The sequence below is a fragment of the Anopheles arabiensis genome, chromosome 2, assembly GCF_016920715.1.
Source record: "Anopheles arabiensis isolate DONGOLA chromosome 2, AaraD3, whole genome shotgun sequence".
Lineage (NCBI taxonomy): Eukaryota > Metazoa > Arthropoda > Insecta > Diptera > Culicidae > Anopheles > Anopheles arabiensis.
Window position 1 is genome coordinate 82,664,092 of NC_053517.1, and position 20,816 is coordinate 82,684,907.

The 20,816-nt window shown below is 45.6% G+C and overlaps 1 protein-coding gene across 6 annotated transcripts; it reads left to right on the forward strand.

The window, feature by feature from the left end:
* Positions 1 to 1,399: 1,399 nt before the first annotated feature.
* On the forward strand, positions 1,400 to 20,589 carry LOC120897540 (transcription initiation factor TFIID subunit 4-like). 6 transcript variants are annotated; one of them, XM_040302509.1, is made up of 11 exons: positions 1,400 to 1,573; positions 3,885 to 5,782; positions 8,484 to 8,648; positions 9,671 to 9,925; positions 11,267 to 11,800; positions 12,619 to 12,732; positions 12,823 to 13,194; positions 16,845 to 17,276; positions 17,347 to 17,520; positions 17,621 to 17,746; positions 17,845 to 20,589. In XM_040302509.1, exons 2-11 carry the CDS (start codon positions 4,505 to 4,507, stop codon positions 17,998 to 18,000), a joined length of 3,606 nt encoding a protein of 1,201 aa, XP_040158443.1. In that variant the 5' UTR covers positions 1,400 to 1,573; positions 3,885 to 4,504; the 3' UTR covers positions 18,001 to 20,589. The 6 variants fall into 6 exon arrangements, with proteins under 6 accessions (XP_040158443.1, XP_040158438.1, XP_040158444.1 ...); XM_040302504.1 differs by having other exon boundaries at positions 12,823 to 13,155; positions 16,137 to 17,276; XM_040302510.1 differs by having other exon boundaries at positions 12,823 to 13,155.
* Positions 20,590 to 20,816: the final 227 nt, after the last annotated feature.

Sequence of the window (20,816 nt, forward strand, 5' to 3'; positions counted from 1 at the left end):
AAATGAAGTTCCAATTCCGGGTAGCTCTGAAATTTTCTGAAATCAATTCTGGATAGTACGTCCGGAATCGGCTTCGGAATTGATCTCGGCTTCGGAATCAGAATTAGCTTGGGAATCGGCTCCGGAACTGGTTCCACATTCGGCTCCGGAATCGGAATGGGTTTTGGCATGTCCATAATAATAGACGTTTGCGAGCGCCTACACGCGTAGTCCAAAACAGCCGATGTCATACAAAATCATGAAAAAGTCTGCGCCCTTTTGTTCCGGCATATGCATATGCATATCCTCGTGAAGTTTACCGAGCCGAACCGAATAGTTGTGTTCGATAAACATGTGTGCGTATCAGGTAGCAGCATTTGTACCTGTCGTATGCCGCTGTGATACCGAGCGAGACGCATAGACAACGCATCAAAAGGACATGTGTAGCAGTGAGGAAATTTTTCTGTGTCTCTTTTGCCTTGTCCTTGCCTTTAGATCCTGATAAGTGAAGCATCCATACCTTTCGGGTACGTTCGGGGTATAAGCTCTGTCCCTCTCATGTTAATGGTAAAGATAGAATCGTATGCCATCGGCTCTGCATTCGGGCGTGGGCAGGCCCGTGGACGCCGTCTGTTCGCACGCTTTGGGTCCAATGATGAACTTATAAACGATGAATTCTCATGGAGATTCGGAGTGATTTCACTTTTGAAACTCCTGTAACTGTTAAAACTAACTGTAAAAGGTATTTACACCGGCACCCACAGTCTGATGACAGCTCCACAGTACGCTTGCAACATTCCCCTAATCGATTGCAAAACTCCCCTAAGTGATTGCAAACATCCACAGCTTGCCTGCAACATTCCCCTACCGATTTGCAACATTCCCCTAAGTGGTTGAACTATTCCCTTATATGATTCGAAACCCTGTAAAAAGGTTATTCATATTTAGAAATCGTCAATCGATTTGAAGTCAACTACCCAGATCGTTCATTCGCTCTTTATTTGTAAGATCTCAATTATAAAAACTAAATCATTTTTGTTACAATAAATATAAAAGTTTATTTTAGAAGCAAAACATTTAGACATTTGCGTTCTTTTTGATCGAACAGAACAAATATCAATAATAACGGATTTAACGAAGTCTATTTGAATTAATCTTCAAACGTCTGACGCTTGATGAACGTACGTGCATCAGACGTTAGCTTGACAATAGGTGTTTCGATTTTTTCTCAATAAAAAATCAATGTTGTTTGTCTAGACATCAGGAATAATTTTATGGACCAAATAAAAGCAACAACTTAAAGTAATTTCTCTATATACGTAATAATTAATCTATTTTCTTCAATATCGCACTCGAAACGTCAAAAACGTTAAACGCCTGGCGTCTGTGTCAGCGATACGTCAAAACGGGTCCGCATGAGCCGACCCGGCCCAGTCTGCCACGGACGGTGGTGGTCCATGAAAAAACGCCTAATCGTGTGTGCGTGTGTGACGATTTCGATTTGCTAGGAACCCTACTCCGCCTTCGTTTCGGTTTTTAATTTTGTTTCGCGAGCGTTTTTCACTTAAAAAATGCTGCCCCCGGCATAGCAATGGTGAGTGGTGTCCCGTAGCCGTGCGGGTGTGTTGGGACACGGGCTGTGACGAAGCACAATTAAGCCCGTGCGCTCTGCTGCCTGTGTTGCGGGAGTTCCGGGATGTGATTTTTCTGGCGTGGCGGCGATAAAGAGACCCGAGTCGAGTTTCTTTCCTTCCTGCTGGGTCGTATGTGTGTGTGTGTGGGTTTACCGTGGTTGGGTGCGTACGAGCAAAAATGTCTACCCGGATCCTTGAGATCCGTGTTTGGCCGAAGGCAATATGTGTGCGAAAGAATACTGCTGTGATCGGGCACGGGAAGCGGATGGAAGGCTTGCTGCCCCGGGGTGAGGGGTAGCGTCTCTCAAGTGGCTTCCCGTCCGGCGTCTTCGTCCTCGTCGTCTACCGTGCGGGTGCATCGAAAGCGATGACGAGGGTCTACCTGTGTGTGTGTGTGTGTGTGTGTGTGTGTTTATCAGGCGTGTGTAGAGCTGTACGATATGGAACGGGGAAGGTTTCATAATTCTGAGTCCTAAAGTGAAGTTCGTTTTTTACGTGCAGGTGCGAGCTGTTTTATTTGAGAAAATTCAGGTGGCAGTGGCCGAGAAAGGAAGGAAGTAGCGCCACCGCCCTTCGCCCCCAGCGTACATCGTCATCGTGTACTGGTGTCATCGAACTTCCGATGGCTCCCTGTGTGTGAAGCCGTGGTGCAGCCCGTTTTTCCTCACAGCAACCGGTTCGCGTTGCGTTTCCACCCCACACACGGGCTGTCGGTCTGTGGTTGCCATGCAAAAAGTGCTTGGAATGGAATCGGTGTTGGTTCCGTTTAGTGAAAATATGTGCATAATCGTTCTCCCCTTTTTTAAGAGGAGATATAAATTAGGGTTGTGTGAATAAGTAGAAAAGAAAAATCATCACAAAGAAAGTGGTGGTGGTGCATTTTAGCTTGCTGTACTCCACAGAATGCTAAGGCAAGCATCTATCCTGTGAGGGTACGCGGTGCGAGTGACGCTATGGAAATGTGTATGTCGTGTGTGTTAATGTGTGTGTGTGTGTGAGGAGAAAATTATTTCTTCTCCTTATCGTGTGAAGTGCTTCTTCTACATGTCCCGTTCTCTCTTTCTGCAACGCCTCCACCTCAACGCTGTGGTGCATCGTCATTCAGCTTGGGAGGAAAGGGGTAGGGCGGGTTTTACGCAGGCGATCGTCGTTACGCGACGGAAGAGAATCGATTGATTTCCGCACACGGCAGAGGAAGCCCGTTCGCGTTGGCTTGCGCTCGATATCAGGCAACCAGGAGGACACTGGCGAAAGGAACGCGGTCTTTTGATTGGCATTGAAAATCGTTCGCTTGTTTGAACGAAGCAAACGTCAGCGAGCCGTTTTAACGAAACGCAGTTCGGGTCGAGCGAAAAACGGCCGGCGAAAAGGGTTCGACGCTTGTGTCGGTGCAATGAAAAGTTACCGGAGTCGGAATTTTATTTCTGTGTTAAAACAATCTCAAAATCAAAATGTCTTTTATTTATTTTTTTGCTTTCGTTGCACTAAGTTTTTCTTATTCTTCTGTTTGGCGTAACGTCTTACGTGGACATGCCAGTCTATACAGGCTTTCGAAACTTAATTCATTACCATACATCCGGATAGTCAATCCTTGCTGCGGGGAGACGATCCATTCTAGGCTTGAACCCATGACGGGCATGATATTGAGTCTTTTTAGTTGACGACTGTACCACGGGACCGCTTCTTGCAAGTCTTATTGATAATTTGCAAAGCTTTTTATAGGAGACGTTTAATATATAATTTGTTGAGCAATGAAGCAATTATTGTAATTTTAAACAAATAATTGGAATGAGACTGATGGGTTTTCGCCTTTAATGAAAGCAACGTAGATTTTTTTTAAATTTATTTGTAATGATATTACTCGTAGAAGAGAACCTAAAATCTTTTCTTCATTAAATTCCAGTATGGATTATGGATTTATTTCTATTGATTGGCTGAGTTTATATTGTTGATCAAAAAAGCTTCATCACATTAGAAGTAATTTCATTCCTTAATTTATTATTTTTAATTGTTATGTAATGCTTCAGCGCTGTCAAATTCAACTCAAGTCAATATTTGTAATTGAAATTTCAAGCAATAGTTCTTCTGGTTGATCGCATTCAGTACGCATTAAACATGCCAATGTTATGTTTTTTACTGCGTTAATATGTTTAAAATTGTGACGTTCATTAACACTGGAAACATTGTGGTGTTTTGTGAATTAGCTCTATACTTTGTGCAATAATTACCGAGTGTATTATTTACCAACCCATATCATTCTCTACCCTCCAGGCCATCGCACGAAAAGAGTGAAACCAAACAAAAACAAACCAATTCCCCAGCTCCGCAGAGGAGGCAGAAAAACCCTGCACATGCCCCCTGTTCCAGCAGTGCGCGCGTGTGTGTTACGTCAAACGGTTGGTGCCGCGGGCGAAGGAAGATGAATGTGTTGTCGGTGGCGGAACGAAGAAGAACGCATCGGGTGTTTATTTTCCGTTCCCTGCTGTGCGGCGTGACTGTCGCTGCCCGTGACTCCGTGTGTGGTGTGGTAGAACATTTGCCCCAGCAGTTCGGTCGCATCCGTAGCACCTTTCCGTCGGTGCGCCGAAAGCAGCGTGCCCTGCCGTTGTCCGACCAGCACAAAAGAGCGCGCAATTGAACGAACGAGCGAAATCGAAAACCCCAGCAGCAGCGGCGGCCCGCGTCTGTGTGTTTGTGTGTATATTTGTGAGTGAGCGTGTGCGTGTGTGCATCCGCGTTCGTGCTTAACGAAACCTTCGCGAAGTGTCAGAGCGGTGCGCCGCCGTGGTCGCTTGACGAAAACGTCAAACCCATATTCATCCATCTTTACTTAACGAAGTTGTGCAGTTGCGTCCGACTAAAAATGGGCAGTGGGTTCGCGACGGAAGAAAATGGCGTCTGCCAACTTTTTGGAGGAAGCTCTTAAATCAGACGTCGACGAGTCCGCGGTGAATGCGATTGTCGGTACGCTGGAAAACCAGCTGGACGTGAACACGAACCAACCGCCAGCGGCAGGAGTGCAACAAGTCGACGGTGGGAAACGCACCGAAACGACGGCCGTCCTGTCTAATGGGGGCACGGCGACTGGTGCCAGCAGCAATCGCAGTAGCAGTGCTTCACCACCAACAGCAGCAGCAGCAGTGTCGAAGAAGCACGTCGTCGTCGGCGGCGGCGGCAGTGGCCTCATTACGAATGGTGAAATAGTGTCGAATAATAGTGCGAACCACGGTGGCAGTGCTATCATTAACAACAATACGATTACGACCAACAACAACAACCTTGGCAAGACGTTCGTGGTGAACGCGAGTGTGCACAGCTCGATAACGTCCTCGACGACGACGACGGGCACAGTGATCGGCGGTGGTAGTGGTGGTGTGAAAACGGTTGTTGGCGGCAGCGCTAATAACCATAATAGCGTTGGTAGTGTGAGTGTATCGTTATCGAACAGCAATAATAATAATAGTGGTGGTGCTCAGCAGCAACAGCACCAGCAGCAGCAGCAGCAGCAGCAGCATCAGCTGCAACGTAACGCGCACCCAGCAACGGTGGTTGCCACGGGGGGTACAACCGGCGGCGGAGGCGGCGGAACCGTCAACATCATCAGCCAGCAGATCGTGGTGCCTGCGCGCAGCGGTAGCGGCACTACCGTCGTTGGCGGCCAGCAGCACCACCAGCATCCTCCTCCTCCTCCGCCGTTCAACGTCCCGCCGCAGCAGCCGACGAACGTCAGCAGCAGCGGGAACATCGTACTGAGCAGCAACGCGCACCACCACCACATCGTAACGTCGTCGAATATGCCAAAGAATGAACCAGTGAAGCTGGTTTATCCTGCCGGCGGTCCACAGGCGGTGCTCAACATGAACAACAACCGGGTCACGCTGACCCCGTCCTCGCTGCCGAACGGGGGCACGCTCACCATGTCCCAGCAGCCGCAGCTGATCCAGACGAGCGTTGGCGGCGCGAAAACGCTGACCGGCGCCACGATCCAGCAGCACCAGCAGCAGCAGCAGGCGACGGTCGTAAACCAGGCCGGCCAGCAGCAGCAGCAGCAACCGGGGCAGCAACCGGGCCAGCAGACGATCATCATCAAGAACGCGTCCGGCGGCAACACGGTCATGAATGCCGGGGCGCCCGGCATCGTGACGGTTTCGAAACCGATGAACAATCAGGTAGAGGAAGAAAGGGCCACAGGAGGCAGTGATTACTTTTATTATGTTTTTTTTTCTTCTGCTGCGTGGGTGTGTGCTTTAACATTCGAACTCTTTTTCTTTGCCTTTCGCAAGAATTAAAAACGCGTCGTGTTGTTGCGCCCTTTTTCTGTGAACTGTTGTCGTGAAGATCTGAATTCTGTCCTTTTTGTTATTACTAACAAACAACACAAATACACACGCGATGCTGTTTTTGCGCGCTGTTTTCTAACCCATTCTAATGTGTGTGACTTACTCTTCGTCGTGATTCGTCGGGATTTTATGTGTAATTAATTCGTTCGCCGGCTCAATCCGTGCTCCCGGCTTTGGACCGGCTTTTTTCCCACCGGCTGTGTGACTATGCCAATGCCTTTCACCTGTCAGGTCGCTAGTCGGGGTGGGTTTATTGAGAGTAAAATCCCATCTAGTGGGGGGGGGGGGGTGAAATTGGACTGCCGGTGTCAGTGACAGACGACCAATTGGAAAGGATGTAAACATTACTACCACATTGGCAGACACAGGTTTTGCAATGAGAGAGCAGGCGCGCGCCTACCACTACATCGGCACTGGCTATGATGATGGCTCCTGGTGCAGTGATCGGAAATTCCGACACAATCTAATATATAGAGCTGATAGGTGCGACAGGATACTCGTGTGCAACTTTCTTCGGTAGGTGGGTGCGTGCGTGTGATGATCGGAGAAAGTCCGCAAAACGACACATACACGCGTGTGCGGGATTGCGTGGAATGGTTTCGAAATTGCTTTGGTTTGGAAGACAAAATGTGCTACTTATCCATGGGACTTAGTGAAGATTTGTAATTATGAGCTGAATAATTTACAGTATTTTTTTTTTTTTATTAATTTTGTAAACATTTTCTTGAAATTTTTGGTCTTGCAATCAATTCGACGGTTGCTAACACGTTTTCTGTGCGCCACAAAATCCGCCTTTTGCTTTTCTCTGTTGTGTTGGCCCGCCCTGCCCGGCTTGTGTTAAACTGCTGGATGGCAGCCGCCGACTTTCACTTCCGTCAGCGTAATTGTAAACCCACACGTGTTCGTATGTATGAGAGTTGGGGACGCGCGTACACAGGTGGCGTGTGATATTATTAATGCGAGCAGTAAAAATTATGCTGCTTAAATGATTTTTTAAAACTATTTTTATGCTTTTCATTTAAGGAAACGTTCCCGTTTTGAAAAAAACATTGAATCGCGCTGATCCAAGTAGCAGCAGCCGCATAAACCCTTCCAAGCTAACTTGCGAGCGAAACCTATAATGGAATGAACTGTGAGCGTATGTTAGTGTGTGTGTGCGCGCTCAAATACCACTTCAAACACTTGTCGAACTTGAAAAGTCATCGACGGCAAGGAAATCCCGCGTTTTTCACGCAACCACACACACCAACAGCTAGTCAGCCCCTCCACTAACCGCCCTGGTCCCTCCTTCAAAGGGTACATAAAACGCATGTGACGTTTGCGGGCGTGTGTTTCTGCTGCGCTCTCTCGTTCTCTCGCAACATAAACCGCGCACTCTCGCTCAGCAGCAGTACCGCAGCAGCAGCAGTATGCTGTTGAGGGCCGTCTGTGCAAGGGCCTTTTTCTCGCGTTTCGTGTGTCTCCGGCGATAGCAGCGGGCAGCAGCAGCATCCGAGACGCGCGTAATTGCCATGGCTGGCGGGTTTCATTATTGACGTCCCCGCGCAGCAGAGCAGCAAAGGAGGAAGGATAACGAAAAGAAAACAAAACATCAACTAACATCCCGATGGTGGTGGTGTGTGCTCATCATCATCATGAGCGATCTGCTGCTGCCGGTTATTTGCCGCCGCCATCTCCCATTTCCTACTTACACGCTCTCGATTTGTGTATGTTTTGATGATTTGGTGCTTTTGTGTTGGTTTTGACAGTAAATCCAGCTGATTTTGGAATCGTATGTGATTTGTTACCATGTCACTCGCCTCGGTCGGGAGTCGTTTAGTTAGTTGGTGGAGGAGAACGGATTGTCAAACGCCAAACGCACCTGGAATTAGCTCTTATTCCAGCTTTTGTTGTCTGTCCAAACATTGGCATGTACACTCACGCACACACACACGCGCGTGTGCGTACGAGAATGAGCGAGAGACTTTGGGCGGACGAGAATCCGAAGGAAGCCGGTTGCCGAATTCGCATCCACCGTGTCATTGACCTTCATTCTTGACGGTTACTTTGTGTGTGCGTGTACGACTTGTTGCCGGTGTTTGTAGCATGGAAACTATGCGGAGAAGAGCGATCATATGCGAACGGGGCAGAGGGAGGGGAGGGTGGTCGAGATTTTTATGATGCAAAGGCGGCAGAACGCGTCAAACGGAATTTTGGGCCGTTTTTAAATGCGAAGAAAATAATATGCAAAATATTTGCAAAATGTATTGCTAACAAAAGGCGTTGTGTTGTGTTGCTATTGTTGCGTTTTGCTTGCGCGCTAAACATTGTACTAATTATCACAGTGACAAGGGACAGCGACCAGTAGCGCCGAATTCCTCTCGTAGGTTCCGATCTCTGATTTATCATTCGTTAAGGATAGGGAAGCTAAGAATACGAAGCGCAATCACATCTTTTTTTTCTTCTTCGTTTTAAAATCTACATTCTAATGTTACTAACGCAAAACTTTTTTCGTGTCCGTCCTTTTCCTTCACCCCCATTATATCCGTAGGCAACACCAAACATAGTCGGTTTACCCGGTGGTGTACAAATTGTAAATGTTAGACCCGGCGCACAACCCACACAAGCACAGCAGAAAACTGTTGCCGCTGTATCACCTAGAGTTGTCATTGGTAGTCAGCCAATAGTTAGTACTAGACCACCAAACGCAAGCGCTGTAAGAATCAAAACAATTTTCTTTCACCCATTTACTTATCTAGTTCGTTGATGTCGTTGTTGTTGTTTAGCTTTTTTCTTTTATTCGTTTTATTTTGGGGATTTTCTTTTTGCCTGGTTCTTTTTTTTGCTACACTTTTTAAAGAAAAAAGTCCACAAAAGTTTCGTCGTAAACAATGCACAGTATTTTTTTCTTTTTTTTTGCACTTCTGTGATCTTGTTAGCTTTATGTTGAGGAGCGCTTTTTTGTTGTTGCAATACTACGTTTGGCTTTCTTGTAAGGGTGCGACGATTTACTCTGTTGTGTTTCGATTATGTACACTTTCATGATTTATGTTATGATATGCCGCTTATAGTGTTTTTTACGTGTGTTTGTACACACGCACGTATATGCTTTCTATTTGTTTTATGTGACCATTATGTGCCATTTTTATGTCTTTTTTGTGTTGCTTTTGTATGTGTTTTATTAACAAGTTTGCTGTTGTACGCTAAATGACCGCTTCTAGCTATAACAACTACGCTATTCCGTGAAACAAATGGTAGAGATTATGTTTTGCTTTCAAAATACCTAAATTTTAAATATTACTGGAGCAATACAATTTTCTGTTGCTAATTTTGTATTACTTTCTAAGTATAAAGTAAAATGCACTTACAATTAACTGCTTTCTTGTTTTTAACTTAAACTGAAATTAAACGATACGCTTCTGAATGTCCCTTTTAATCGTCCTAATGAAATCTTCAAGGAATGCGTCTAATATTAAGTTCTACAATACAAAAAGTAGAAACATATGATACATTACCCTTGTGTTCGTTTTATATTTCGTGTTATGCGTTTCATATGTTTGTGGGTTATTCTTAGAATCGCAGAGAGCGCAAGCCACCGAAACCGATCTTTACTAATACTTTCTTTCTTCATTCTCGTTTATGCACCCGTGATCATCACCGCAACAACGTGTTCCTCCTGGCCCTTGGAACAAAACAAAAAAACCCCTCGGACGAAACCTGGAATGCAAAAACGCGCAGATCACTTTAAGTGCCCTTCAAGGACAGCCGGGTTCGACGCTGCTGCTGAAGAATGAGCAGGGCCAGTTTCAGCTGCTCCGGATCGGACCGGCCCCCGCCGGTACCCAAATCACGCCCGCCGGTCTGACGGGGTCGTCCGCGAATCAGACGATACGGTTGCAAACTGTACCAGCTGTAAGTAGGTTTACCGGTCCTCCATTAGCCCTCCGCAAGACCATTGTCACCAGTGCGCAACAGGTGAAACAGAAGCAAAATGTAATTACCAAATCCAAACCGAATTTGCTTGTTGACCACACACTACTACTACTACTACCTCTACTACGTTTTTTTCCCTTTTCGTTTACCGTTTACCGGAAAACTATCTCTTGCTCTGGTTGAGTTTTCGTTATTGTGTTGTGTACCTGTTTCTTCTGTTAGTTTTGTTTAGTATTATTTCGCCCTCCTTTGCGGACGATGCAAGACAACGAGTGCGTTGTTCTGTGTTGTTCGCGTGATGTGGAGCGTGTTTTTAACGTTGAGTTTGAACATGTTTAAGAGACAGATTGATTTTATTGTTTTGCAACATGTTTCGAGTGTTTCGTTTACATGAAGCTATGTTTCAGTTTGATCCTCTGTTACAACAAAATGGTTTAATTTTCCGTGTTAGCAAGAAGAAACTTCATTTAACTTCTTTATTTAAAACTAAGCGCATGCTTAAACTGTATTTACTGATTTTCTGAAGAAACGGTCCGGAAACGTTAGAAATAATTATTGATAAAAGGTGTGAGCTACGAACAAATTGGTAAGATCTGTAACGACATCATACGAAATTGGTTCAATCAAAATTTAATCTCTCCACGGCGGCTCCCCAGTCTAAAGTGGTGTAGCTCGTTCCTCGCGTTATAATTTAAGGCGACGAATTCGTCAACTACAGCATCTTCGCCCTGCTTCTTTTGGATTTTTTTTTACATTCTGGTTTATTAGAGCTACAATTGCATGCATTTTTTGTTGTTGTTGTAACGCCTTTTCCTTCAACAAGCGCGTGTTAGTGTGTATGTGAGCGCTCGCGCGCGCGCTGATTGTTACGGTATACAAAACATGGAATCAAAACATTGAACAAATTTCGCTTTTTATCGACATTAATTGTTATTTATTACAAGCAACATTGTGCTGTGAACGGGTTTGCTTGTGTTTGGTTTACGGTATTATGTTTTGCAACAAAACAGGGCAAACACTTGACAAAGAAAACCTCTGTGCTATTTCTCTTCTGTTTCGCTAATGCAACCACCGAATTGGCCAATCGCGATCCCTGCTCTGGATGATATCAATTTTGAATGCTTATCATTTGTTTATCTCTGAATAGGCTCGTGTCTTAGCAGGCAGAGTTATGAATTGGCGCTAAGACGGTAGTGTTTCTTTATTTGTTTTATTTATTTAAATCGTCCTACGAATGATTGCATCTAGAATCAGCTATTGCTAGCTCAGTGTTTCCCATTTTGAAAGCATCATAAAGAGTTATGCAAACGGATGTGTATATTTTTGCTAAATGTTCGTTTGCCCGTTTGTTCTTACCATTGAACCGCATACTAATATTCACTTCCACTCGTCCGCTTTTAGACACATTCATCCGGTTCCGGTGCAATAATAGTAAGCTCTCAGTCGATAACGACGACCCCGGCCAGCTACATCTCGACCCAGCCGACGCCGGTCGCATCGGTCGCGCCGGTACCGGCCCTGGCCGCGCAGCAAAATATCACGATCACTCACTCGCCGTCCCAGGTGGGAGGGCAACCGACCGTGCTGGCGGCACAGCAGCAGCAGCAGCAGACGACGACGGTCGTCGCAACACCTCATTCCGTGGGCCAACAGCAGTCGCAGCAGCAGCAGCAGCAGACGGTGGTGGTCACTACCACGCCCGGCACGACGCCGGCCCAGCAGCGAAACTCCTTAGATAATACCAAAGAAAAGTGTAGCAAATTTTTGACGAACCTGATCGAACTCTCCAAGCGGGAACCGGCCAAGGTGGAGCAGAATGTGCGAACGCTGATACAGGAGTTGGTGGACGCGAACGTCGATCCGGCGGAGTTTTGCGAGCGGCTCGAGCGTCTGCTGAATGCGAGTCCGCAGCCCTGCTTGATTGGATTTTTAAAGGTAACGAAAAGGCAAACCCAGTGCTGCAAAATGTCATTGTCAATGTCATAAAAAAATCTGCCTGAAGCAAAGTCTATGTCAGCGTCACGTACTCAATTGTGATAATCTGAGGTGATACTCAAAACGGTTGGCGTGACCAATATAAGATTCATGACATTTTTGCGACTGATGCTAGTCAGTCACTATATCATGACTTTTTTACTGTGATCAGTTCTGCAAAATGTCACTATGTCATGACAAATTCTGGTTGAAACAAAATAATGTCAGCATCACGAACTCTACTGTGATTATCAGAGATGAGATTCTAACAGTAGTTGCGACCATCTAATGCTGGGGGAGACATTGTGTGCAACCAACTCTTGGTATTCGAAGAATATCGTGATTATCACTGACAGTAAATGTTGTGACCAAGTGAGTGATCAAGAGTTGAGTGCTAAACAAAATGTCATCAAGCATGTGATTGGTGCACCAACTGTTTGAGTCTTATCTCTGATAAGACATAAGTGCTTGACAGCACTGTTCACAGCCAGAAAAAAATCATGATTATTAAGATCAGCTTGTCAGTGAGAGTATCTGGTTTGACTGAAACTCTCGTACGTCGCATTCGGCATGTCATGACGCACTTTCATTGAGTATCAGTAATGAACATCAAGCTACCACGGATATGTTGATTGTTTTCGTTGGTGAACATCTCATGATGCTCATGACATTTTGCCGCACTCGGTTTACCATATAAGCACGCCGATTATACAGAAAGAGATAGAGATGGAGAGTGATGGCTAATACCAAATGTTTTTGTTGTACACCTAACCCAACAGAAAAGCTTACCACTGCTAAGGCAATCGCTAGTGACTAAAGAGATAACGATCGAAGGTATCAACCCGCCCTCAACCGCTGTAGCATTCGGCACTACCGCCTTATCCCAAATTCCTGTAAGTAGTACACAATCGGCTGGGGTGAATGTGTTGGTCCGTCGTACACAGTCGTGCAGCAGTCGAACTAATGACTTCTCCCTTTTTTAGGCCCAAATACGCCCGGTCGCACCGACGATCGTGTCGCAGAACAGCATGGTCGGCCAGACGCAAATCCGCATGCTAACCTCTCAGTCCGGCGTGACGACGGTGCCACGCATCGGGCAGACCACCATCCGGCCGGCGGCACCCGTGCGAATACAGACGCCGCTGCAGCAGCAGCAGCCCGGCGGCACAACGACCACGATCGTGGGACCACGCTCCATCACTGCCCAGCAGATCCGACCGAACGCGACCACGATCGGCCACACGACGATCGTGCAGACGGCGGGCGGCCAGCAGCTGCCGCAAACCATCTCAACCACACCCCCTGCATTGCTACCGGTGAGTGGGAGTGCTCCGTACATTTCCTCCGCTCAGCAGGTACTTGGAGAAATTTAGTAATATTTGTGTTCGCTCTGTGGCCGTGTTGTTTGTGGCATCGATGGCTATTTGAGTTACTTTTGGTTTTCCTTGTTTAAAAACTTTCTTATGTTTGGTAAATTGCAATTTCTTTCTTTCGCACTTTTTCTACACTTACTTGCAAAACGCTGTTTCTTTTGTGGTACACTTTTGCTGCACCATCCTTTCCTGTATCTATGTTTTTTTCTGAACTTACGAACGTACTACTGCTAACGCCCTTTTCCTAACCACCAGATTAATCAACTTATTAGCACACCCTCTGCCCCTCTGTATGTTGCTTCCTGTTAATTTCCTTATTGTAGGTAGTATGACTCCCGTTTCCTCCTACTGATTCTACTTTTTTTGTTCGCTAAATCCATTCTTTCTCGATCCGTAACCTTCCAAAAGCGCTACATTTTGTAAACCTCTATCGCCAACACTTAGTACCGTGTACTTATAGTATTTCGCTGTACTTATCGGTGTGTGTTTTTTGTAGCTGCACGTTTGATTAGCCCTATCGTAGTTTACAATACGAACGTAATGCTTTAAAAGATGTTATGGTTTTTATATTGTTCCATAAGAACGATCCAATCATATCCCTTTAAAAAGCTTTGCACTAAAACATTAAGCTGTGTTGCCATGTAATCTGTTTGTTTAGGTTTTGAGTACAGAGAAAGTATAATTTATAATCAAATTCAGCACCCCTCATGCTGAATTGCCGCTCCAAAACAAACAGATTACATGCACGAGAATGAGAATTTGTTGCTGTTGCCGATCGAAGTATTTGCCCGGAAAAAACACCAGTACGAACAAGCGACGAACCTTGTGCGGAGATCATAGTTTGAATATTAATTTATATTTGGAAATGACGGAAAGGTCACAAAATTTAAAAGCTCCTTCGTAAAGTTAAATCAATTTAAAAGTTAACTCCCCTCTCCATAGTACAAGGTTTTTGGCGTGTTTATGCATCAACCCTCTCGGCTATATAGTTAGATTTTTTGCTTTGAGCCCCTTTAACGTTTCCCGTTAAAAGTTTGGGAAAAGCTTTGGAAGACCTTTTACTGTAGTTTTTACTCTGGTTGTTTGCATCATTGTTATTCTTTTCCTTCGCAACTAGTGCCGTAGTGAATGAAAACAAGCGTATGCCCCATGGTTGTTGTTCCTATATCTTACCGATAATTGCTGTTACTTGCTGCTGGCCCACCCTTAACCACTATTATTTCCCATCCATTATACTGCGTCTGACTGGAATGTTGCTGTTTTTTTTACTACGATTAAACATATGATTATTCCATATCGTTATTATTCCCTCCCCTTAGAGAAGCCTTGTAGAGATTTATTTTATCATTCCAACATCGGCAAAAGTGTCCAAATGAAAAATAGGCAAAATGAAAATCATTATTATTATTATTGTAAATTAATAATATTGATTTTAAGTTTTTGTCCATTGAAAAAGTTAGAATGATAAAATACGTTTCTTATGATGCAAAAATAACCCACTATAATCCTGCAGTCGGGTTTTTTTTTGTTACACGCATAACTACTTTATACCTGACTGACTATTCCCTATTCCCTTCTCTTCTCCTGTACTCTGGGTGTTGGATTTATGTTCCCTTTACCGAGCTGAAAATACATGCAGTCGCGCTTGTGCTGTGGTTAATGCCGTCTTTCGTACATCGCAGGCCATTTTCAGCCAGGTTTTTGTTGTATATCCTCATATCCTTTCCACACTTTAGACTTACCCCTACCTTCTTTCTCTCTCTCTCTCTGACCCGCTCATTACTAGATTAATAGTGCCTACATTGTTACATTAGCAACCGGGAGGACACATTCCGTGTCCCCCTTTCTACTCTAATATCGATCCTCTTACCTCTTACTCTTGTTACGCATGCATGACACCTTTTTTTATACATAATTAGCTATTCATAGTATTATCGGCTTGCAATCGAATTGTTGTTTTGTTTTCCTTTTTTTTTGTTTGTTTTGAAAGTTTAGTTTTGTTGTTCGTTAAATTTATACGATATAATTTTTTAGTTACTCGATACTAAATTTCTCTCTCTACCCGCTGAACGAAGATGGAATATGTGTTTATATATCTCCAAATAGGTATAAACTGAATTTTCAACGAGAACTTCTCGTCTAAATGTATGATGAGTTTCGGGGCAAGGGAAAAGTGAACCATTTTTGTTTAAGGCTAGACATACCGTGTGTTTTATTTGTTTTTTAATTATAAAAATTGGATTTTTAACAGAAATAATTTATAATATTTTGTTTTTTTTTGTACTCTTTAAAGGATCCTAATGTGGATGGATTCGAGTCTTTTTAAATGTTTAATTCATGTACTTCTTAATGTTTCTGAATGTTGATCCATTCGTTATTACTTTCAATTCTTTGCTCATGTCCGTTTGAATGTTTCATCTCCAAGAAGAACAACATACGATAAATGTTCATTTGTATCTTTTTATTTGAAACTTTGTTCTTCAAACTGATTCTATGTTAGTTTTAAATGTTATGAAATGTTACCTTTAATTGTTGCAAAGTGAATAAGAATATTTAATTGGACAAGAATGCTTCCAAAATACTTCGGTCAGTTCAATTGATAAAACTAGTGTGTCTTGCCGCAAACAAAAATCCAAGCTTTTCTCTCACTCTCTCTCTTACCTATTTGTAGCTATAGGTTCAGCCATAGAACAATGAAATAACGGTTTTATTCCCTCATCTATTCTCTCTTCTCGCCCGCAAATGATGATGATGCTAATGATCGGTGGTGTCCGGCTGCGTCTTTTGACATGCGTCGCCTTTCGAAACCACATTGATTCTTCAATTTATCTTGGACCTCTGTCCTCACACATACACACCACCACCACCACCATCCGGTCCAACCTCTTTTGCCTCCCCCCCCCCTCCGTCTTCACTTACCATAGATTCGCGCACCATCGGGCACCTCGATTACACGTACTGGGGCGACGTTACAGATACGCACCACTACGCCGGTGTCGCGCACGGTCACGTCCGTCGGCGGCACGACGGTGACGACCGGCGGGCTCGGCAAACAGCTCCTCCAGTCGCAGGTCAATCAGATCCGGGGCCAGACGCCGGTCGCCTCGGTTGCGGCCGTCGCGGCCGCGGCGGCAGCCGCCGCCTCCGGCACGACCGCGACGCAGGTCAAGCAAGTGACAGCAATTACCGGCGGCGGGAACGTGGTGGTCAGTTTGAACCAAGTGCCACCACCGATGCAGCCAGTCTCAGGGAACGCCAGCATCATTGGCGGCACGGCCGTCAGCCTGGTGCCAACGATGCCCGCCCTCACGCTCACCTCGTCGGCGGTCAGTGCCGTCGGGCTGAGCGCCGCCGGCATTGTGTCCTCCTCTTCCGCTTCCTCCTCCTCCGCCTCCTCCTCTTCCTCGGCAGCGACAACGGTGGGGCCGCCCGGTGGCATTTCCGCGACGGTAGTGGTGAACTCCGTCCCGTCAGCCACACCGGCGGTGGCGTCCGCGGCGACTCCACCCACGGGAACTACTTCGATCGGCACGGCAGCAAGCGGCGTCGGTGGCGCGTCCAGCAGCAGCAGCAGCAGTGCTGCGACCGTCACGACCGTATCGACTAATAAAACTGTTACCGCTAAATCGCAGAACCTCTCGGGGGCGTCCAAGAAGAAGGCTGGGGCGGCGTCGGCCGCGAGCGGCCCGGACGCGGAGAGTGCGGCGAGCAAGCGGGCGGGCGCGTCGGCCCAGTCGCAGTTCTACCACCACCACGCGTCCATGTACGGGGACGACGACATCAACGATGTGGCGGCGATGGGCGGCGTCAACCTGGCGGAGGAAACGCAGCGCATCCTCGGGTCGACCGAGTTCGTCGGCACGCAGATCCGGTCGTGCAAGGACGAGGTGTTTCTGCACCTGCCCGCCCTGCAGTCGAGAATACGGGCGATCATAGCGCGGCACGGGCTGGAGGAGCCGAGCAACGAGGTGGCGGTGCTGATATCGCACGCCTGCCAGGAGCGGCTGAAGAACGTCGTGGAGAAGCTGGCCATCATTGCGGAGCACCGGATAGATATTATCAAGGTATCTGGGGGCTCATCTTTCACTCCTTTCGTGTACACTACTAATGCAAATGCGCTTTTCCCCCCTTCAGGTGGATCCACGGTACGAAGTCACCAAGGACGTGCGGGGACAGATAAAGTTTCTCGAAGAGCTCGACAAGGCGGAGCAAAAGCGGCACGAAGAGCAGGAGCGTGAAATGCTGATGCGGGCCGCGAAATCGCGCTCGAAAACGGAAGATCCGGAGCAGGCCAAGCTGAAGGCGAAGGTAAGAGCAGTGAGCGCCCCCGGCAAGCGGCGAAACCCAAACTCACAAATCGAACGCTTTCTATCTCTCCCTCTCTCAATGCAAAATGTTGTTTTTCTAGGCGAAAGAAATGCAACGTGCCGAAATGGAAGAGCTCCGGCAGCGAGACGCCAATTTGACCGCCCTGCAAGCCATCGGGCCGCGAAAGAAGCCCAAGCTGGAGGAAGGTGCCTCGGCATCCACCACGGTAAGAATGCGTCGGAAAAGCATCCATTTTTACACTTTTATAATTAACTGTGCTCGTTTGTTTGTGCGGCGACAACCAAAAAATGCTGCCCCACACAGCCCGGTGTGTCCGGAATCGGTACGCTAAGCGGGAAGGCGCCCACCCCGCTGCGGCCGCGCATCAAACGTGTCAACCTGCGTGATATGCTGTTCTATCTGGAGCAGGAGAGGGAAACGGGCAAAAGTCAGATGCTTTACAAAGCCTACCTCAAGTGATCGATCGTGCTGCTGTCGCCGGTGGAGGCTAGGGAACGGATCAGGATGATGATGATGATGTTGCTGATGGTGCTGTTGATCGAGTTCCTCCAGCGCAGGACCCTACCACACCTGCACACACTTGCTTCCACACCGATGGCGGCTTCCGTTACACAAACGTGTCTGAATGTTGTGTGTATTTTAAGGGCAACGGCAGTGTGGCAGGAGCGTGTAAAGTCTCCGAATAGCAGCTGCAAGGAATTGTTGGATTCATCTGGCAAAAATGTAGATTTTTTTCTCTTGCATCCATCAACAAAATCCCAACGAGAGACGATTGTGGAAAGTGTGAAGGGTAGACAAAAGGAAGAGCTAGAGCGAGTGAAAGATAGTACACACATATGTGGTTCCGATCGTGAATATCGATCGATCCAAACACCAAGCAGAGCGAAGAGCGAGGGACAGATTCATCTTGCATGTCTACTTGTCCTGTCGCGCATCAACCAGCTAGCAGCTAGGGGAAGAGAGGCGGGTTAGGATGCGAACTGATTTTCTATGTTATAAACGATAGATTCCTAACCCTTCCTTGTTTCGGAGGAGAGCGTCTTTAGCCAGTCCAGAGGGTCGTAAATTCAGCGCGCCAAGGAAAGGATTTTCTAATTAGAAATCCCCTGTCACTTCCGCAAAAGGGAATTAATTTTAGAAGAAAATGAAATTCATAGTTCATTTTACAGTGGCGCCCTGTGGTTGCAAAGAAGAGAGAGAAAGAGAGAGCGAGGTAACGTGTTGGAAAGCAAGCTCTATGGTGTGTGGGTGTGTACAGCAGCCAAGATGGATTTATAATTTCCCTGCAGCAGGAAAAAGGGGATGGTCTGTCTCTTCAGGCAAAAGCCTATTGCAAACCGCAGCCGATGGCTAACAGTGGCCGGCTAAACAGTTTCTGAATTAAAACGGTCCAAACCTTTTAGGTTTTGCGCTGTGTATGTTTGTATGTATGGGCGTGTGCAAGCGCGCGTGTACGATTTTGTTGTGATGGTCATATGTCAGCTCGCAGATAATCCGCAGCTTGTGATATGAAACGGGCGTGTGCGTATGTGCGATTGAATGAGTGTAAATACAATATAAGAATAAGGTCTCTTGGCGCTAACCGGTAATAGAAAAAGGGGGAATAAACTTTAACGAGAAGAAGAAAAAAAAACAACCAACGTATGCTAACTGCTAAACACAGTCCTTTTTTTTAGTTCAATGTGTTCGATGAGAAGATTAGTTTCTATGTGTTTGTTGTACATTTTTTGCGTAGATTTCGTTTAGAGCGAGAGAGAAAGTAGCTTTTTTTTAATCTAATATTTGTTTCCATTTTTCCTATTTCGTTTGCTTTTTTGAGTTGCGGCGTGTTTCTTTCGTCAAAGAACAGGGTCAAACCTCAAGCCCCTTTTTCTCCCCTTGCGCGAGGAACGGTTGTCCTGCTAATCGCGCAACAAAAAATGCAACGGTTAGACTAGTTAAAATGGCGAAAATATATAAGATAACAACAGATAAAGTTGCCAATATCATACAAAGAAAAAGGATAATTTTCTCCCTGCTCCACGCACGCTCCACGTGGGTTAAAATACGTTGCAAATGGTCTATTGCGTGCGTGTGTGTAAATGTTCAGCCGGAAAGAGGGTGATGGACCAGTAATCTAAAAAAGAAAAAAAAAGACGAAAGAGAAACGCCCCGCATACCAGATTAGCAAGAGTGAGGAGAAGGAGTAAAAGTTCAATTTGGATGTGTTATCCTCCAAAGTCGCTGTTACGTTATTTTTTGTTTGTTTTGTTTCTTAAATTGTAAGTACGACATCCATGCAAAATCCGGCCCTCTCCCCCCACCCTTAGGTGAGATAAACACAAACACTAACGAATGTACGCAACAGCCAAGAGATGAAATCGCGCTCTGGGATAGGTTTATTCTTATTTATGTGAATAGGTTTCCAATAGCATACATGTGTTTGTGTGTGTGTGTGTTGGGACGATTAAATCTAATTTAATTGTGACATTTCTAAATCAATGCATAGGGAAGGAAGGATATGCTAAAAACAAAAATCTTTTAAGTGGAAAGAATCGGTGTGACAAAAGAGAAAACAAATAAAAATCTGGAATCACACACTAAAACCCCCCATGCACGGGAAAAAGATGTAGACAGCGCTCTAGCGAAAGGCGTCATATCCCGTTAAGGAAGAGATATAGTATAGTAAAAAAAAGAAAAGAAGGAAATCATTAACACCCACGGTCGTACCTTGCGTTCGTTCTCCGTTTTTGTTTTGTTTATATTCATATACATACACATATATATATTTTAGACTTTTAACGTATGCAATTCAATTGAACACGATCGATCGATCGTGTGCGAGATCGCTGTACACTGGGGGAGCGCAACGCGTGGAGGACGGTGGAGTAAAGTAGATGTGGAAGTTAGTGTAATGTATTGTGCCGCGCACGCCAGAATGCAGAATGGAGCAAAGAGTGAAAAACAAACGAGAAAAACGATCTACGGAACTAAAACAAACTTTCGGTTTAGATGAAAATAAAGTGAAAACACGAGAGGTCGGAAAAGAACAGAAAGTTGAAAACTGAATCGAACTAGTATGCGAATTATTTCAATTGTTCTTTATTGGAGACGCAGTTTACAGGTAAGTACACCAAATCTATGAAAACCAATGTTTATGTTTAACGAAAACAGAACGTGTACAGAAAGACGTTAAATTCAAATGTTCTATTATTCTTCCGTCTCCCAAGTTCATTGAGATTGAAAACAACTCTAGAAGGTTCTTTTATTTTAGAATGTTGTTGAGAAAGTTAACT